Consider the following 20,068-nt stretch of genomic DNA (forward strand, 5'->3'; position numbering starts at 1 on the left):
ATTTTATTCAGTTTTCAGCTGACCGACCTATCTCAATTTGAATAGTATTATGTAGATCAGATTCAGCAGAGACAGAACTTAGCCTGAATTTATTCAGGATGAAATCCTCTAACTATTTTTACATTTTTACAAAAGAAGTGAGAAATGTTTTGAAGTAACAATAAGGTTAAGGTAACCATGACAATTTGGGAGGAAAAATATTTGAATAGAACTGTTGAATAAAGAGCTTATTTTCCACTTACCAAGAAGAGCATTTACTAGACCCCCAGAACTGGTCTCTAGTGACCAAGAATCGTCACCATTCCTAACAGCAAAGAATGGAAGCTTGTTAATCACCATCAATATTCGTTGTTTTAAGCGCCTTGTGTCTTTGTTTTTCCATCCCATAAAGATGCTGGAAATTAGCGCCTTGAACAACATCAACAAACACAAAGCAATATGACACCATTCAGCAATCAAATTTCAGTGGCTTAATAAACATTAAATGACACAACAATCAGATATTCACCAGTTCAAACAGAAACTATTTTACACAGAGGATTTGTTTTTCTTTTTTGCACGGCACATTAACAACTCATTATTTGCACACGCATGTAAGGTGTAGTTCATCTGAATTGATAATCAGGTGAGCCCTGATCGGACATTTCCAGCCCTTGGACTCGAGCACCTCCTTTAGGGGAAAAAAAGATAGTGAGAGGAGCATAGGTTGATCTGTTATAATTTTCCCTGAAAGTCCTCAAATTCAAAGGCTGGTGGTCCCATGATCAGAAAAATCTATAAATGAAGTTTACCTCATGGTTGGAATGGTTGCCTTATTTTCTATGTCCTGCGAAACTGGTGAAGAGGTGGATGTAAGGCCTCTGTCGGTGCTTTGATTGACCCCATTATCCTTTCCAGTATTAGCATTCCTCCCACTACCAACATCTGATCATATGTAATTAAGTCAAGGACTTAAAACTTGGAAATATGACAATGGTAAAAATAATCAAAAAGAGATCATTCCAGTAGCTGATCAGCATAGTGCAAGTTCTGAATGAACAAATGCAATATGATGCAATCGTCGATCACCAAAAGAAAAAGAAAAAAAAAAGAAGGTAAGGTCTTCAGCTCTAACCAAGTAGCATGAATTTTACAGTAGTAAAAGAAGGTTTGTTGAGAAAAGGTTGGAAGCCCCACGAGTCTCCTTAGAGATTAAGGCTTGCAACTCTCCAACAATCTCCACCATAAACATGGAACATATACACTTATGTACGTAAGAAAAGGATTCAAATGAACATATCCAATAAATGAGAACTGAGAAAATAAAAATCACCAAGAAAATATTTTTTTTTTTTTAAAGGAAAACTAAATTCATACATTTGGTGCAGTTCCCATAGAGACAAGTCCTGTACGAACCTGGCCCCCATGGTCCCAACTTGATCTAATTTTAGGCCTGCAAGTCAAACACGGGCCTATTTTTAAGTCCACCAAATGAACAGGACAGGCCCACCAATTATACATGTCTTAGTCCTCCCACCCAATGAATCACGCAACAAACGTGTGAGTTTGCACATAGGAAATGCCTTTTCAGCCTTGAATGTATCCAAAGCCGCATATACTCCACCAATCTCACCTTGCCAAATCACTTCCTGCAGGTTCATAAAACAGTCAATCAAAAATTATTGAGTAGGAGTATTTTTCACAACATGGGCATGGATTATGCGGATGTGACCATGCCAAAAGAAGAACATAGTAAAGGGAACTGCAGAAATAATCAACCATGCTTTTGGAATGAGAGGGACCTTGGATTCATCCTTCATGTCAAATGTAGACATCAAAATCCCTGCTCATGATGGAAAAATAGATTATTATTATTATTCAATAAAGATCAACATAAATCCGGTACTATAGGCAGATTACGATACACAGCAGATAACCCATTTCTTTTTGACAGTCCAACCTTTTTTTTTCTTTTTAAAGTACACCAGGACAACAAAGTCAACTGATTTTCTGCTCCCACTTAAAAGTTAGACAGTTCTTTAAAACTTGTAAAATCTGATAAGGATACAGAAAAACATATATGAAGTTATTAGTGCAAAAGTCTACCTAAAGAGAAAACCAATTCACTGAATGCAATAGCCAAGCTATTGCAGTTGCATTCACCAGTCTTGGGTTTGAGTCACTTGACCAGTGCTAATGCCCATTTCAGAGTTATCTTAGTTTTCAATGTCTTTCTAAGAACTGAAATAGCACACTACAGAAAATGTGAATGTCACAATTTGGTGAATCCTGGAGGGAGAACCATCACAGTTGAATGCAGTTACAGACTGGGTATTGATGATTTGAGTATTTTTATGAGTTTGCCAGGATCTAAAGAACCAACCTGCAAAAAGATTATAAAGCTTTGGCAAATTTAGCAAATGCATGGCTAATGTAAATGGTGATGCCAAAGTCGAAACAAGAATGGAACTTGCAAGGGAGACATTATTAAGTGATTGCAACATGCTCATTTCTGTTTTGATAAATGAGCTCACTTGTCATTTGAAGCCAGTTTGATGGACTTTCTGCTTTCCACCCAATATAGAGTGGGGCTTCCACAGTTTCTGAATTGGGTTCATTTTTGCCATTGAAACAGGGCACAATTACCTAATATAGAGTGGGGCTACCACAGTTTCTGAAATCTTGACTCTCTAGGAACCAAATATCCATTACAATGAGTTCATACAATGGACCAAAAGGTGAAGGGACTGAACTTGCCTTCTCTAGATGATGGCGAAGATAAATAACATCATGCATTGCCTTAATAGCAGCAACCCAAGATGATAACAGCACGAAATAAATGAGTTATCATAGGGCCGGATTTGAACAAAATCTACATGAGCTAGAAGTAAAATTGCATGGTGTTAACAACAAAAACAATAACAATTATGACACGATGAAATGGTTAAAAGTAAAATAATATTTTTTTTAGAGGAAAGATGCTGGCTGATTTCAGGAAATAACTGAGCCCATGGGTGCAACATCAGTTGCAAGCTCGGTGTTTTGCAGGAGTCAGCAAAATCATTTATAAGGAGAAGAGATTAAATTATGATCAATTTACATTCCACCTTCTTTTGGTCCAACCATGCCAGGAATGTATCTGTGCCATGTTCTACATCAGTCTGCTAGTTTCTGTTATAATAGTGTAAGCATGCAAAGTACAAACAAACAACTAACCAAAAAGTAAACAGCTTATACTATGGAAAAAGTAAAATGTTTACACTATGGCTGTCTTCTTACAAGGAAGATGGAGTATAAGAAAAATAGCATTTGCCTTTTAGGGCTTGTTTTACATATTTATGATAGAAAAGAAGAAGAGAGGGAAAAAAAATTATACTTACTAATTCCTACAAAATCCCTAATCATAATGAAGCTTGATGATCCTATTCATCCATTCTACAGATCCATAATAGGCATATAGAGATTATTGTATGTCAAATAATATCCAAAGTGTTGGTTTCAGAAGTTGGAATGTCTAATGTTCCCCAGCCTTGCCAGTTCTTTTAATCATCCATCTTTCTTTTACATGAGACCCACTAGAGACCTCATCAACCTGATTTTTGGCTACATGGAGGGGTCCACTTGATGAATGCCCCAAACTCGTACATATTGCCACACTTGCATGTATTGGGTGTAGGAACCAAATTCCTACAATGATTAACCCTGCCAGGGCTCTAAGATAATATACAGATAGATGACAAGCACATCATTATTTAGTTAAAGAAAGCATACATAGATTAATGGAATTCCATGAGTTCACCAAATACAATAACAGAATAGCCATAATGATTTGAAGCAACCTGCATAAGATACCGAGAAATTAAAGCTTAAAAGAAAATAAAGATTGGTAAAAATATAAATATACTAATGAAAACATGTGCACTTAGAAAACAACACAAGTTATAACAAAACCTCAATTATGAGATGGCTTCTTCTGTTTGAGTCACCAAAAGAGAGGGGGAAATTGATTTCCTTTTAACAGTTACATAAAAAACTACACTCGTAACCAACTCTAGATGGAAATTTATTTCCTTTTAATAGTTAGAGAATGATTGAAAGATTAGACCAAAACCAATCTAATGAAAGAGATGATATGACATTCAACCAAAAAAATAAAGTGCTAGAAGTGAAATTTCTTTTATTAGAATAATAATGCATACAAAAAATATATAATTTAGTATTAAAACCACCTAGACCCAAACTGGACAGTACCTAGACCTGATTTTTAATCAGGTCCTAAAGTTGAGACCTGAACCAGTCCCAATTGCTTAATGGGTCCCATAAATGAGACCCAGATGTATTAACATTGGGTTGGATTCATCAGATACCCATTGGCTGCCACACATGCAATTGAGTGCAATATTAGCCACATACCAAGTTGGTGCAAAAACTCTCTTGATTGTACTCATGTCTGGTCTTCTCTAAGCCCAACCATGGAGATGTTTGCATACGTCCCTTTGGCAAGCAATCTCAATTAGCAGATATGGTGGTCCCTGGCTCTGATTTCTGAGTGGGAAGCTTCTTCAGCCATTGGATGAGGGACACCCATTTGGATGTATATGCTATTGCCCCAACCCTAGTAAGGTTGTTTTGAATCCAATAGCAGGCCACAGACAAATCCATCACCAGTAGTTAGGCCTGAAAAACATATTTTCAGACACAGCCTGATTAAGCAAGCAAGTCTTCTCAGTTCAGATAATTCGGCTATAATACTGACAAAATTGGGCAAAGAAATGTATTGAAAACCAAAATAGTTGATTGAGTTATTCGGGATGCGTGGCTTTGTTCCAATGAATCTTTATGATTTGGAGGGATGTTACTGGAATGTGCACGCTTCATGGAGTTTCATGAAGTGCTAACTACGACATCCCATTGCACATGTGATTCATGTCTATGGTTATCAAGACTGTTGATATCATGGGCCATATTCCACGAGTCAAGGCAACTAGAAACCCATTCATGACATATTGATGGAAGATTAACAAAAGTTTGCATAAAAAATGAGCACTTGTCTACATTCAATTGGAAAACCCAATAAAGATTGGGGCTATTGGATCATCCAAAAACAAAGTTCAGGAAACTGAAAAGATCTTCCAGTGCTGTGACTGCAAAAGAGAGTGAATCAGCAAATATTCTTTGGCATTTTCAAAATCCCGTTGTCTAAAAGTCTCGGGCATGGTCCCAGATTTTTGCTCTCTTGTTTCTCCTCTCAAACGCCTTAGAGCTTCCAATCCCTTCCATTGATCAAGGCGAGAGCTCTGCCTTCCCATGAGAGATGTGCTCGTCCATGTAGAGCTTTCTTTTTTTGGATGATGTCTCACTTAGCTCATTCCCACTCACTGAAAATTCCACAAAGACATGCCATGGTTTGTAAACTATACACAAGCACCTAGAAAGAAACAAAAATATAATATAATGCTTACTGCAGGAAAATACACACACACACAAAAAATAAATAAATAAATAAATAAAAATAAAAATAGAACGCGTTATTCTGATCTAGCTGTCTACACAAGTAAATTTGCCTGTATTGTACTACAGGCTGTCCACTTCTTTAAATGGACCATCTTTTTACCAAATGATATTCCAAACAATAAATATGGGTAAACTAACCATAGTTCAACAAAAAATCAGATATGAATCAAATGATAACAGAACATTCCCCATTGCATTCAACAAAAAATCAAATATGAATCCCCAAAAAATCCCCAAATCTGTTAATTAGGGATTTTCAATATGAATCCCCAAAAAATCAAAAAATCAGGGATTTTCGATTCTGAATCCTCAAATCCGAATCCCATACAGGCAAATTAGGGATTTCAAATCCCAAATCCAGAAATTAGGGATTTCGAATCCCAAAATTCAGAAATTGGGGATTTCCGTCAATGGTGAGAACGGTCAGAGAGAGAGAGAGAGAGAGAGAGAGAGAGAGAGAGAGAGATACCCCATCACGATCCACCGATCCACCGAGAGAGAGAGAGAGAGAGAGAGAGAGAGAGAGAGAGGATGCGCGAGAGAGAGAGCACCGAGAGAGCCAGAGAGAGCGACAGAGAGAGAGAGAGAGGGCGCAGTTGAGAGAGGGACCGAGAGAGAGAGAGAGAGAGAGAGAGAGAGAGAGAGAGAGAGAGGGTGCACGAGGGAGAGGAGACAGAGTGAGAGACCGAGAGAGGAGAGTATATCTCCCTCTCTCTACTCGTGCTGACACCAACGCCCGTGGCTGATGGTCGGTGTTGTGTGGGCCCCACGATGTTGTATGTGTTTCATCCCTGCCGTCCATCTATTTTTCCATATCATTTTATGGTATGAGACAAAAAATGAGGTATATCCCAATCTCAACTAGACCACGTTATAGGAAACAGTGTTGAATGAGCGTCAACCATTAAGTTACTTGTGGGGGCCATATACATTTTTGGATCAATCTGATATTTTTTTTCCCTTCATCCGGGCATGTATGACCTAATCAATAGATTTGATGTCAAATAAAAAGTACAATGGACCTTAGGAGGGTTTTAATGGTGGATATCCAATCACTATTGTTATCATGTGGTGTGGTCCACCTGAGATTTATATCCCTCTCATTTTTGGTATCAAGCCCTATTTTATAAAAAAAAAAAAAAAAAAATTTATGAAGGAACACCAACACCTCCCATGAATGTTGTTGCTCCACAAGGACTCTTTTATTTATTTATTTAGAAATGCTCCGGTGCTTACGAACACAATTAGTTATAGTGATTCCATTTTTATTCAGAACCTACACAGTTCAAACCATTGATCAATACGGTTCATCGGGTCTAATCCATATTTCAAGAACTACCATGAAAATATCACACTGATTTAGTAAATTTGACCATTCGGTAAATGGAATTAAAAATGGACGGTCAAGATCATTTACACAAAAATAGGTCCAATTAACATTTCGATTCATCCATTTGTTAGGATTATCATGGTTTACTTATAATTGTAAAGAATCACATTTGTGCAAGTGACAATTAAAAACCCATGTAATTCCGTTTTTTTATCATCAATTAAGCTATTTTTGAATTTACTAGAATTTATTTCTATTTTTTCTCGTGGATTCGAGGAATCTTTATGAAGAATATAGAAAAGCTCCGTGGAATTGGAATAATTATCCACTTTGAGGAAGACAATGATCGACCTCATCACGTCCATACCTGCATCGGTCGCTATAAGGGTTTTGATAGAGAATGGTGCCCACCATACCATAGCCATCGAGGATGGGTTTAGAACTCGAAATACATCTTAGATGATGAAATAAACTGTTCATATTCTAGTCTATACTAAGAAGCATTCGCTGAACTAATGATTGTCTAGGACAGAAAATTTAGAACATTGAGAACTGAAGATCAAATGGCTCATATTCGAATCCAAGCATGATAGGTTAGGATCAACAATGAAGCATTGCTACCATAGCATCTATGGCATGATTATAACAAAAATAGGGGAGATCATAGTTTAGGAAGCAAAACAGGTTGAAAATCCACCCCAGCAATGTATGCTGATAAGGGGCACCGTGAGTTGTTAAAATCCTCACTGCAAAATGCATGCCAAGGGATGGATGACGAAATGCATCATGGGAAGTTCTTGTGACCAGAAGCTATGTGGGCCCACAGAAATGCAGTAACAAAGCCACTTTGTTCATGATTTTCTCAAGCTCGTAATGGGACAGGGTCTAAAAATCGGGCAGGTTCAAAACTAAGCTAGGCCACTCTGAGTGAAATACTGAGAATGGAAACGTCCACCATTGAGACTTCCTAGAACCCATTATGATATTTATACACCATCTTAACCGTTAATAAGGTTATCACCACACAAATAAAACCATGGGCACAAATATCATCCCGATGTCCTACCAAGTTTCCAATGGTGGATGTTCCATCCTGCCCATTTTGTCTGACGTGTGGCCCACTTGAATTTTAGATTTGCCTGATTTTTGAACTCTTCTATGGACCCATATAGCTTATTACCATTAAAGTGGATTGCGTAGTGAGTAACTCACTACGAGTAAACTCTGTAAGGTCCACCATAATTTATGTATTTTATCCTCTCCATCCGTTAATTTTAACAGATAAATTTTCAGATTGAGACTAAAAATGAGGCATATCCAATGTTCATAAGGACCACACAATAGGATACAATTGAATTGAACATCTACAGTTGAAAAATTCTTGGGAGCCCTAGAAGTTTTGGATCAAGCTTATATTTATGTTTTGACTTCATCTATGTTTGTAGGATCTTATGAACAGGTTGGATGACAAATAAACATCACTTTGGGGCCTAGAAAGGTTTTTACGGTGGAAATTATTATCCCCATTGTTTCCAGTGATATGATCCACTTGATCTTTTGGGCTCAACTCCTTAAATTAGACAGAAAAACGGATGGATGACATGGATAGACCAAATACATTCAGGGCCTGTTTGGCCAAGCAGATTAAGAGGGATTAGGAGGGATGGGATGGTAAAATCCCATGATATGCCAAACGAGCCAAACAAACCCAATGAATTTGTCCCGGGATATGGCAAACCCATGGATCACCATGATGTTTTATTATAATATATTTCAAAAAATAAAAATAAAAATACAAATTCTGAATTTTTATTTTCAAAATCTCAAAAAATTTCTCATATTTTAATTTTTTTCCTCAAAAATTTCAAAATGTTGATTTTTTTTTTCCAAAAGCATCATTTTGTTTTCAAAGTTTTTCTCAAACATTCTCAAAGTTTTTCTCATTGTCATATTTTTGCATTTTGCTCCATTTTTTTGTTCAAATCGTACCAAATTAGTGCCAATAGGTGAGAAATGCTTGATTCTTCATGTTTTTCCAACAAAATCAAGGATTTGAACGTTCGATTTCAAAATTTGAGGGCAGGTGATCCAATTTGGGAGAAATTGGTGAATTTGATTTAAACATCTGAAGTTATTTACTGTTCAATCTGAACTGATTAAATTGTCCAAAAAGAGTTGATTAAAGGTTCAATTAGTGGATCTCTCTAATAATTTAGTAATTTTATTTTTCATAGATAAATTTCAATTTACATTTAAAAATAACATTTTTTCCAAAACGTATATTTTTTTACTCTTTTAATAAAATATCATTTTTATTATAAAATATTTCAAAAAAATTAAAATACAAATTTAGAATTTTTATTTTCAAAATCTCAAAAAATTTCTCATATTATAATTTTTTTCTCAAAAATTTCAAATTTCCTATTTTTTTTCTTCAAAAGCAACATTACTTTTAGCGACGAACATTTTCGTCGCTAAAAATATTATTAGCGACGGTTTTGGTTTGTCGTTAAAAGTCAGGGCCAAAAGTAAACTACCCGAAATACAAAACAATTTTAGCAATGAAAATTTTTGTCGGTAAAAGTAAATTTCTGTTTTTTAGCAACGAAAATATTCGTTGCTAAAACTCTTAGAGGGAAAATTTTTAAAAAAGCGAGAAATTACTTTTAGCGATGCAACTTTTCGTCGCTAAAAATCTTAATGGTTCGACAAGATTTTCACAACTCTTTTAGCGACGAAAATATTTGTTGCTAAAACTCTTACTGGGAAAATTTTTAAAAAAGAGGGAAAATTATTAGCGACGGTCTTGGTTCGTCGCTAAAAGTCAGGGCCAAAATTTTCAAACTGGAATACACAACACTTTTAGCGACGAAAGTTTTCATCGCTAAAAGCAGACTTTTGATTTTTAGCGATGAAAATATTCGTCGCTAAAACTCTTCTGGAAATTACTTTTAGCAATGAAACTTTTCGTCACTCAAAATATTATTAGCGACGGTCTTGGTTCGTCGCTAAAAGTCAGGGCCAAAATTTTCAAACTGAGATGTTTTAGTGACGAAAATATTCGTCGCTAAAACTCTTCTAGAAATTACTTTTAGTGACGAAAATGTTCGTCGCTAAAAAAATTATTAGCGACAGTTTTGGTTCGTCGCTAAAAGTCAAGGCCAACATTTTCAAACCGGAATACACAACACTTTTAGCGACAAAAGTTTTAGAGATAAAAATATTTGTCGCTAAAACTCTTAACTGGAAAATTTTTTTAAAAGCGGGAAATTACTTTTAGCGACGAACTGTTTCGTCGCTAAAAGTTCCATACACGATTTTTAGCTACGAAAAGTTTCGTAGCTAGAAGTAATCGTCCAAAAAATGTTTTGAGCTTGTAGCAACGAATATTTTCGTCACTAAAAGTCTCGTCCATGATTTTTAGCTATGAAAACTTTCGTCGCTAAAAGTCTCGTTGCTAAAGGTACTCTTTTAGCGACGAAAATTTATTTCGTCGCTGAAAGTCACTTTTAGTGATGAAAAAAATTTCATCGCTAAAAGTTTCGTCACTAAAAACCCTCTTTCTTGTAGTATAGGTTAGGTTGAGTTGGGTACCAGGTTGAGTTAGGTGTGGGTTTCGGTCAGGCTGGGCGCTGGGTTGGCATATGAACAAGCTCAACTCGACTCGAACCACTAGCTCGACTGAGATTGACTCGAAAACTTTGGCAAACAAGCCAAGCTTCAATGTTGAGCTCGAACTCGAGTATAGCAAGGACGAGTTAAGACGAACTTGGCCCAGCTCGACTCGACTCGGCTCGATTTACAACCCTACTCAAGAGCACCATCTTCGCCTTGCTTGATTAAGGAACTGATCATCTTGATCTTTCATAACTCAAAATTATTTTTCCCTGAGTACTTCTCAATATCATACCCAGTGCTTGCCATTATTACCAATCCCTCAGATTCAGATCTGTGCCCCAACGATTACTTTGATACCACTTGTTGGGGGTTTATGCTGCGGAATCACATAGTTCTAGATCTAAGATAGCAATCCAATGACACCAAGCACACACAAGAGAACATAAAGATTTAACGTGAAAAATCCTTTCGGGAAAAACCACGACATAAAGTGACAGAAATCCACTATAAAATAAAAATTACAAGAGAGAGAACTTACCCAATTCGAACAATCTCGAATCTCACCCTTCATACACCCTTTATAAATCCTAAAAATCCTTGAAAAACTTTTAGAATGCCTTAGAATGCCTTAGAATAGCCTTAGTCTGGAAACCACCTCAAATTTATGCAGTCCACGCGTGGGCTGCGTAACCCTCGACTGGTTGAAGGACCCCATCGACCGGTCAAGCCTGACCCTCGATTGGTCAAGTGGCCTGAACACCCAAAAGAAAAATACGATGGACTTCGAGTCGAGCTAGCCTTGACTGGTTGAGCAGCCCCCTCGACCGGTCAAGCAACCCCCTCGACCGGTCGAGCAGCACGATGAATACAAGATTTAAGACGTCTATTTACAACAATTCATTGTCATTGAGCTTTACGTTAATTGGATGTCAAGAATGCTTTTCTTCATGTGATTTGCACAAAAATTTCTATATGGGTATTACTCATAGATTTCAATCTCTTCATTCAAGAGGAAAAATGTGTAAGCTAAAGAAGGCACATCATGAACTCAAGTAATCTCCTTGAGCATGGTTATGTGTAAGTTGAAGAAGGCTCTTCATGGACTCAAGTAGTCTCCCTGAGCATGGTTATGTGTGTTGAAGAAGGCTCTTCATGGATTCGAGTAGTCTCCTTAAGCATGGTTATGTGTAAGTTGCAGAAGGTTCTTGATGGACTCCAATAGTCTCCTTGAGTATGGTTATGTGTAAGTTGAAGAAGGCTCTTCATGGACTCCAATAGTCTCCTTAAGCATGGTTTAAGTGTTTTAGCCATGTTATCTTTTAAATTGAGCTTATACAAAGTTCTTTTAATCATTTAGTTTTTTGTAAAGAAGCAAGTAGCTCAATAATAATGTTAATTGTCTATGTTGATGACATATCATTACAGGTGACAATGAAGATGATATTACGGAAGTTAAATTTTTTATTTACTTTGATTTCAAAATCAATTATCTATGTTACTGCAGTACTTTATGGGAATTGAAGTTCTTACAAAAACTGAGCTCTTCATCTCTTTGAGCAAGTACACTTTTGATTTTCTTCATGAGACAGATATGTTGGGCTATCGTTGAGTCAAGACTTCTATTGAAGTGGACTATTGTTATAAGAGATCTACTTCCTTTTCAGATATCTCTTATATGGTCGGACATTGGTCACATCGTTAGTTTGATGAGGCGCTAGTTCATGTAGTCTCTGTATTCTCATCATCTTGAGGCAGTTTATTATATTATCCACTACTCTTCACCAAACAAGTGTATCCTTTTCTCATACCATGGGCATCTTCATATAAATGCATGTTGTAATGTTGATTAAGTTGCGTCGTCAAGTGATCATGAATCAATCTTTGGATATTATACATTTGTTGGTGAAAATCTTATTACTGTAAAGAGTGAGAAATAATTATTAGTGCTCATATTCTTTTTCTGAAGCAGAGTACACTACAAGAAAGAGGGGTTTTAGCAATGAAACTTTTAGCGATGAAACCTTTTTTCGTCGCTAAAAATCACTTTTAACGACGAAAGAAATTATCGTCGTTAAAAGTTTACTTTTAGCGACGAAATTGTAAATTCGTATCTAAAAGTCATTTTTAGTGACGAAAATTTTCGTCGCTAAAGGCTGTAAACAATTTTTGAAAAAAAATAGGAAGGTTTACTTTTAGCTACGAACATTTTCATAGCTAAAAGACGTGGATGAGACTTTTAGCGACGAAAATTTTCGTCGCTAAAGGCTCTAAACAATTTTTGAAAAAAATCGAAAGGGTTACTTTTAGCTACAAAACTTTTCGTTGCTAAAAAACATTAATGAGAGTTTTAACGACGAAGATTTTCGTCGCTAAAGGTGTACACAGTTTTTCAAAAAAAACGAAAAAAACGAAATGTGAATGAGACTTTTAGCGACAAATATTTTCGTCGCTAAAGGCTAAAATTTTTTTTTGAAAAAATAGAAAATTTTACTTTTAGCTACGAACATTTTCGTAGCTGAGACTTTTAGCGACGAAAATGTTCGTCGCTAAAGGCTGTAAACAATTTTTGAAAAAAAATCAAAAGGCTTACTTTTAGCTACCAAAATTTTCGTAGCTAACAAACGTGGATGAGGCTTTTAGCAACAAAAATTTTCGTCGCTAAAAGCTGTTTTCAATTTAAAAACAAATTCGCGCTGAGTTGGAAATTTTAGCGATAAGACTTTTAGCGACGAAAATTTTCGTCAGTAAAAGTGTTTTTCCTAGATCTAAAAATGTTTTAATTTAAATAAAAAAATTTGTCGGTAAAAATGTATGTGTGTGTGTGTGTGTATATATATATATGTGTGTGTGTGTATGTATATGTGTGTGTGTGTGTGTGTGTATATATATATATATATATATATATATATATATATATATATATATATATATATATATATATATATATATATATATATATATATAGAGGTAATATTTAAATGATTTGTAATATCACATAAAAAAGAATATTGAGAAGTTTAGAAATTTTAACAATGTTTGAGAAAAATTTTGAGAACAAAATGATGCCAGTGAAGAAAGAAATTGCCAATTTGAAATTTTTGAGAAAAAAATTAAAATATGAGAAAAATTTTGAGATTTTGAAAAAAAATTCAGAATTTGTATTTTAAATATTTTTTGAACTATTTTTTAATAAAAATGATATTTTGTTAAAAGTGAAAAAATATATATTTTGAAAAAAAAAGTTATTTTTAAAAGGAAATTGAAAATTATTTGTGAAAAATAAAATTACTAAATTATTAAGCACACCACTAATTGAACCTTTAATTGTTTTTGGACAATATAATCAGTTCAGATTGAAAAGCAGATAACTTCAGATGTTTAAATCAAATTTCACTGAAATTGTTGATCAATCTTGTATGCTCAATATCTTTCTCATATGTAGCCTGATTGAGGCGAGTAACTAGTCAAATTGAGAGTATTGATCAATAAAATAGAGTGAATGGACCAGACATGTAAAATGGGCCAAATATTCTGGTCAAAATTATGACCAAACTTACTAACCTCGTGAGAACCTAAGAATTGATGTTAGTAAGTTTTGTGGGCCCCATCATGATGTGTGTCGAACATCGACACCGTGGATTTGATGTGTCCCCTTTAGGTTATGAGATATCTCAAAAATCATCTGTATACGAAACTCAAGTGGGTCAACCATCTAAACGTATATGAAGACATCCTAAAAATATAAAAGCACATGGTGGGGCCCACATGAGTTTTGGATGCGGTTGAAACTTGGTCTGACCCCTCATCCAAGTGGGACACATAATGAGTGGGTTGGATATGTGAATCACATTTAGGTAGGCCCAATATATGATTATGAATGTTTTAAGGAAACCCTTTTCTACTACATTTAGGTAAGTTACTCGTTACCCTTACCAGAGTAAACTCTATGGGGTCCACTGTTATTTATTTATTTTATCTACTCCATTCATCCATGTTAACGGATAATTTGAGCTCTACAGAACAAAAAGGAAGCATATCCAAAGCTCAAGTGGACCACACCATAGGAAATAGTGTGATTGAACCTCTACCATTTAAAATTTCTTGGAGGCCATAAAAGTTTTGGATCAAGTTGATGTTTGTGTTTTCTATTTATTCACATATTTTTGATATTATGAACAACATTTAACCATTTTTGGATAATCTAATTAGTTCACATTTTTGGACAATCTAATTAATTCAAATTGAAGAGTAAATAACTTCAGATGTTTAAATCAAATTTCACTGAAATTGTTAATCAATCTTGGTATACCCAATATCTTTTCTCATATGTAACCTGATTGAAGCGAGTAACTAGTCAACTTGAGGGTATTGATCAGTAAAATAGAGTGAATGGACCAGACATGTAAAATGGGCCAAATATTCTGGTCAAAATTGTGACCCAACTTACTGACCTCGTGAGAACCTAAGAATTGATGTTAATAAGTTTTGTGGGCCCCATCATGATGTGTGTCGAACATCAACACCTTGGATTTGATGTGTCCCCTTTAGGTTATGAGATATCTCAAAAATCATCTGTATACGAAACTCAAGTGGGCCATACCATCTAAAACTATGTGAAGACATCCTAAAAAATTTAAAAGCACTTGGTGGGGCCCACATGAGTTTTGGATGTGGCTGAAAATTGGTCTGACCCCTCATCCAAGTGGGGCACACATAATGAGTGGGTTGGATATGTGAATCACATTTAGGCAGACCCAATATCTGATTACGAATGTTTTAAGGAAACCCCTCTCCATTATATTATATGGTGTGGCCCACCCAAGTCATGGATTGACTTTATTTTTAAGCTCTTAGCCCACCTAAGTCATGGATTGACTTTCTCCATACTGTTCAATGCTTTTCTCGGATCATTTTAAGATATTAATAAAAAAATGGGGCGAGTCTAAAGCTTAAGTGGACTACAAAGTAGGGACTGAATGTCCACCATTAAAAATAACATTCATAGAAGTTTTGGATCAAGCTGATGTTTGTGTTTTCTCTTCATTTATATCCTTTTGATATTATGAACATGTTGGATGTCAAATAAACATTATTATGGGCCCAAGGAAGGTATCAACGATGGAAATCATTATTCCACACTATTTCACTTGGCATGGTACACTTGAGTTTTAGATTTATCGAAAATTTGGGATCAACCCACACCGTTCATCCATTTTTCGAGATAATTTTAGAGAATTATCTAAAAAATGAATCATATCCAAAGATTAAATGGACCACACCACAAATAAGGGGAACGGATTGACTACTCCCCCTGACACCATTCACTGGCTGGTGGTTGGTGCTCTGTGAGCCCTACCATGATGTATGTGTTTAATCCATGTCGTCTATCTATTTTTAACGATCATCTTATGGTATGAGACCAAAAATGAGATATATCCAAATCTTAAGTGGACCACATTCGAGGAAACAGTGTTGAATGAGTGTCAACCATTAAAAAATACTTTGGGGTCATAAAAGTTTTGGATCAAACTGATTTTTATTTTTCCCCTTCATTTGGCCCTGTATGACCTAATCAACCTATTGGATGTCAAATAAATAGTACAATGGGCCTTAGGAGGATTTTAATGATGGATATATAATAATTTTATAATTTATTTTATATATATATATAGAGGAAAAGGTTCCATGCGATCGAGCTCATGGAAACTTCTCATACGGTCGAGCTATGTGGGCCCCACCGTGATAGGTGTCAAACATCTACCCAATAAGTCAAATGTATCATTCCATGGTGGGCCTGGGGCTTAAAAATCAAGTCAATCAGTGACTTTTTTGGGCCACACCACATACACAAGTTGAGAGGGGTTACCCTCCATTAAAATATTCATAATCATTTGTTGGGACCACCGAAATGTGGTTCACAAATCCAGCCCATCCATTATGTGTGTCCCACTTGGATGAGGAGTCAGACCGACTTTCATATGCATCAAAATTTCAGGTAGTGATTGAATTTCCACCATTGAAAATCTCCTAGGGCCCACTATAATGGTTATTTGACATCTAGCCTGTTTATTAAGTAATACAGACTTGGATGAAAGGAAAAAGTATATATCAGCTTGATCCAAAACTTTTGTGGCCCCCAAAAATTTGTTAACGATGGGAGTTCAATGAACACTGTGTGGTCCACTTGAGATTTAGATCAACCTCATTTTTTAGCTCATACCATAAAATTATCCGGAAGAATGGGTGGACGGCATGGATGAAACACACACATCATGGTGGGGCCCACAGAGCACCGACAACTAGCCATTGGCTAGTGGCAGGGTGAGTAGCCGATCCGTTTCCCCCAATCTGCGAAAAAAGAAGAGGCGATTTTTTTTTTTTTTTCTCGCGGGCCCTGTTTCCTGCTCGCTCCCTAAATCTCCAGCCCCCGATCAACAATAGCCCTTGCAATCTTCTTCATTAGTAGCAGCCCCGACCAGCAAACCCTATCCCCAACACCCTGCAAATCCCGTCTTCCCCACGACATCAACCCCTACATCTTGCAAACCCCTGTGTTCTCCAACTGCAGCTCCAAAATTCCAAACCCGTCTTCGTCCGTGAGCTTAACAACCTCTCCACCATTTCTGACAACTGCAGTCCCCAACCGCCATTGGTGATGAAACCCATCTCTAGCCACTGCCCCAAGTTCCAGATCCACAGGCCGGACAAACGATTTTGGCTGCAGGAGCATCAAATCCGACCACGGTTATCGGTGCCCTCTCAACCCCAATGCCTAGAAGCCATCCACCACCACCCTCTATGACCACAATATTGTAAGTACTCGTAAGATTCTCTGATTTTTTTTTTCTATTCAGCATTTCCATTTTTTTCTTTTCTTTCTTTTTCTTTTTTAGATATGGGCATCTATTTGGGATTTGGGATGAAATTGTTTTTTTTTTTTTTTTTTGTTATTTTGATTAGAATCTTTTTCTTTCTTTCTTTTCTCTTTTCTTTTTAGATTTTTTCATGAAATGAGAATAAAACAGGTCTCATTTTTTTCTTCCATAATAAATGCAGTTGTGCATGTTTAGACTTGGTTGTTTGGATCTCTGTACATCTCCACTTTTATCTGAGTTGTTCTGCACACAAGTCTATGAGACTTTGTTGGTTTCATCAGTAATCACATACCTGATTGGTCAAAAGCTTCTCAATCACCATCTGTCAGCATTGCCTGCAAATTTCATATTCTTAGAAATAAGCTAAAAGTGTCCATTTCGTTGATTGGCAATGCTTTTAAATGATGCTTGTAACCTTTTTGAAGAAATAAAGCTTCTAAAGATGTGGTTTGTGGAAATGATATGGTATCTTGAGTTCGAGATGTTCTTGGAGTGCGGATTTTCCCTGACACATTTTTTTTTCTTTCTTTTGTATTGTTGATTTCCACCATTTCCTCTTTCTTCACCATTAGACATGGTAGCAACAAAGCCCAATGGAGAAGGAATCTTCAAACTTACAGTGGGAGAGATGTGCAATAGGTAATAGATTTATTTTAATTTGAAATCTTGTTTCAATTTTGATTTATATGTGGATTACATTGGGTTTTTAGATTTTCAGTAATTGGGATTTTTTATACAAGGTTGGTCATCTTGTGCACAATGTGTGTCATTCATTTACTTTGTGCTTCCACAAAAATTGGACACATGCCATGATGGTTTGTGATCTGAATTTTTGGTGAGGAAATTTGGTTGACAGTCATGGTTTGCTACAGCAGTTGAGGCCACATGCACACACATGTTGAAGGCGATACTTTTGTCCTTCTATATTATATGTATGCAACTGATGCTTGATGTGGAAATCTGGCCCCTTTCAAGTGTATAACTGAATGCAATTTGGGGTCCATGTTGATGTTTGGGTGGTGCTTTTACGATGACTGTTACTAGCGGTCACAAAACCGTTGGAGGTAAGTTCACAAGAGTCTGCTTGTATCTTTAATTTCAGGTTCCATTTTGTTAGTGTCTACTAGTTCCATAAAATGGTGTTTGATCATTGCACACAATTGATAGCTTAGACATGGCAATTTTTTGGTGGGTCATTAGTTTACATTTATATTTGATAAAAATCATCTAAACAATGGAAAGGATCCTCTTGAGCTTATTTTTTAAATAGAAGCCTCTCCATATAAAATGGACAATCAAGATCATTTAAATAGGTGCCTCTCCATCTCCATGAAGTTCGATGACCTTCAGTTCTTGTTTTGGTTACATTCATTTCTCTTCTGATGAAGGTTTTGTCTTTGATATTCGAAGTGAGAATGGGCTGGTAATGGCAAGTCACATCAGAAGTTAATTTGTCTTGTTGATATCTTTTTCTTTTAATTGGCTTGTTGAACTCATGTAAATTGCTTGAAAATTTAATTGCATCTTTCTACTTTGTACTTTTTACTTTGTTTGAACTGCTGCTACATTTTGGTATCTGTTTCTTGTGTTCTATGTTTCATAGTTTCTGACATTGCGGTATGGAGCAAGATGAGAGCCTTCAATCCCTGTACCAGCTAAGAGTTGAAGCATCATCAAATGCATCAGGTCCTTCATTTTGAAATGTAATGTTGCGGCCACAATTCCTAATGAGGGGAAGTTAAGGTAGTGCTAGGGGTTTATGTTGATGTGTTCTACTTTAACGTAGAAATAATCTTCTAAGTTCAGCACCGTGTTTCCTTTTCTATTTCAGTTGTATTTGTTAATTTAAAGGAATGGCCAGTTCTATACGTTGATGTTTAACCAGTTATAGTCTGTCAGAACTTAAAAGTACAATTGCAGCAATGCTGACCTTCATTTTCTGTCTTTGGTTGGAGTTGGTCACATAGTGAACCCAATGTTACAAATGCTTTTTGGCGACGTAGCCAAGGGAAAGTTGTTGCTGATAAACGGACAACTAGTTCAAGGTTTTATTTTTGAATGTGTCTATTTGCAAGTCTTGATTTGTCTTCATATTCTGTAGTGAATATTACATGATGGAAACATCACCACCATTTAATCATTAGGAAACTTTGTTGTAGAGTTTAAATGACCACTTCGGACTCACTTGAACACCATATGATTTCTAGATATGAGTTAGAAGTCGAGGCAATATAAGAAACTTGGAAAATCGATTTCACCTATTTCGCAACACCTGTTGTCATGTATCCTTGTACAATCCAAACTCTTGAAACCTGTAACACCCCAAAACCCGACACTTGAGTATCAGTGACTCATATACTAAATTCGTGGGTGTTAGCTATAGAATAAAAGAATGCTTCTTCATAACATGTAATTTTTTTTTGGTCGAATTACTTTTTTACATTTTCATGATATACATCATATAAAATTAAAATAAATTAAGCTTTATAAATGAAATTCCAATCATCATAAAAGATAACTAAATTTTCCACTCAGCTGGGAATTTATTACAAAATAGTAAAACTAAAAATTCTACTAAAACGTCATTAAACTCCAAGAGTTCTATCGTGCTCATGTAAGACTTTTCATCCCTACATCCTTAATTTGCTTCTCAGATTGTTTTCCTCATGTTGTAAAACTTTTCCTGTGGCTTCAATAGTCCTATGGTGATTGCAGGGAACATGATAAGAAATTTTGCTTGTTGGGATTGACT

General features: G+C 35.9%; 1 protein-coding gene across 14 annotated transcripts; it reads right to left on the reverse strand.

Moving 5' to 3' along the window:
• Positions 1 to 769: 769 nt before the first annotated feature.
• LOC131241476 (uncharacterized) lies at positions 770 to 2,504 on the reverse strand. 14 transcript variants are annotated; one of them, XR_009169046.1, is made up of 5 exons: positions 2,304 to 2,496; positions 1,983 to 2,233; positions 1,782 to 1,822; positions 1,490 to 1,628; positions 770 to 924 (listed from the first exon to the last, which is right to left on the reverse strand). XR_009169046.1 is itself a non-coding variant. In XM_058240268.1 (5 exons), exons 1-5 carry the CDS (start codon positions 2,487 to 2,489, stop codon positions 788 to 790), a joined length of 432 nt encoding a protein of 143 aa, XP_058096251.1. In that variant the 5' UTR covers positions 2,490 to 2,504; the 3' UTR covers positions 770 to 787. The 14 variants fall into 14 exon arrangements, 6 of the variants coding, with proteins under 6 accessions (XP_058096251.1, XP_058096249.1, XP_058096248.1 ...); XR_009169048.1 differs by having other exon boundaries at positions 1,983 to 2,034; positions 2,363 to 2,464; XM_058240268.1 differs by having other exon boundaries at positions 1,613 to 1,628; positions 1,983 to 2,034; positions 2,304 to 2,504.
• Between the last annotated feature and the right edge of the window lie 17,564 nt (positions 2,505 to 20,068).

The sequence above is a fragment of the Magnolia sinica genome, chromosome 3 (assembly GCF_029962835.1).
Source record: "Magnolia sinica isolate HGM2019 chromosome 3, MsV1, whole genome shotgun sequence".
Taxonomy (NCBI): domain Eukaryota; kingdom Viridiplantae; phylum Streptophyta; class Magnoliopsida; order Magnoliales; family Magnoliaceae; genus Magnolia; species Magnolia sinica.

Coding starts and splice junctions, on each gene's coding strand:
- LOC131241476 (XM_058240264.1), bottom strand. CDS start 2,489: ATGAGCATGTTGCAATCACTTAATAATGTCTCCCTTGCAAGTTCCATT. Junction 1,823..1,982: donor TAAGTGGGAGCAGAAAATCA/GTTGACTTTGTT, acceptor CATCATGAGCAG/GGATTTTGATGTCTACATTT. Junction 1,629..1,781: donor ACATGAAGGATGAATCCAAG/GTCCCTCTCATT, acceptor ATGAACCTGCAG/GAAGTGATTTGGCAAGGTGA.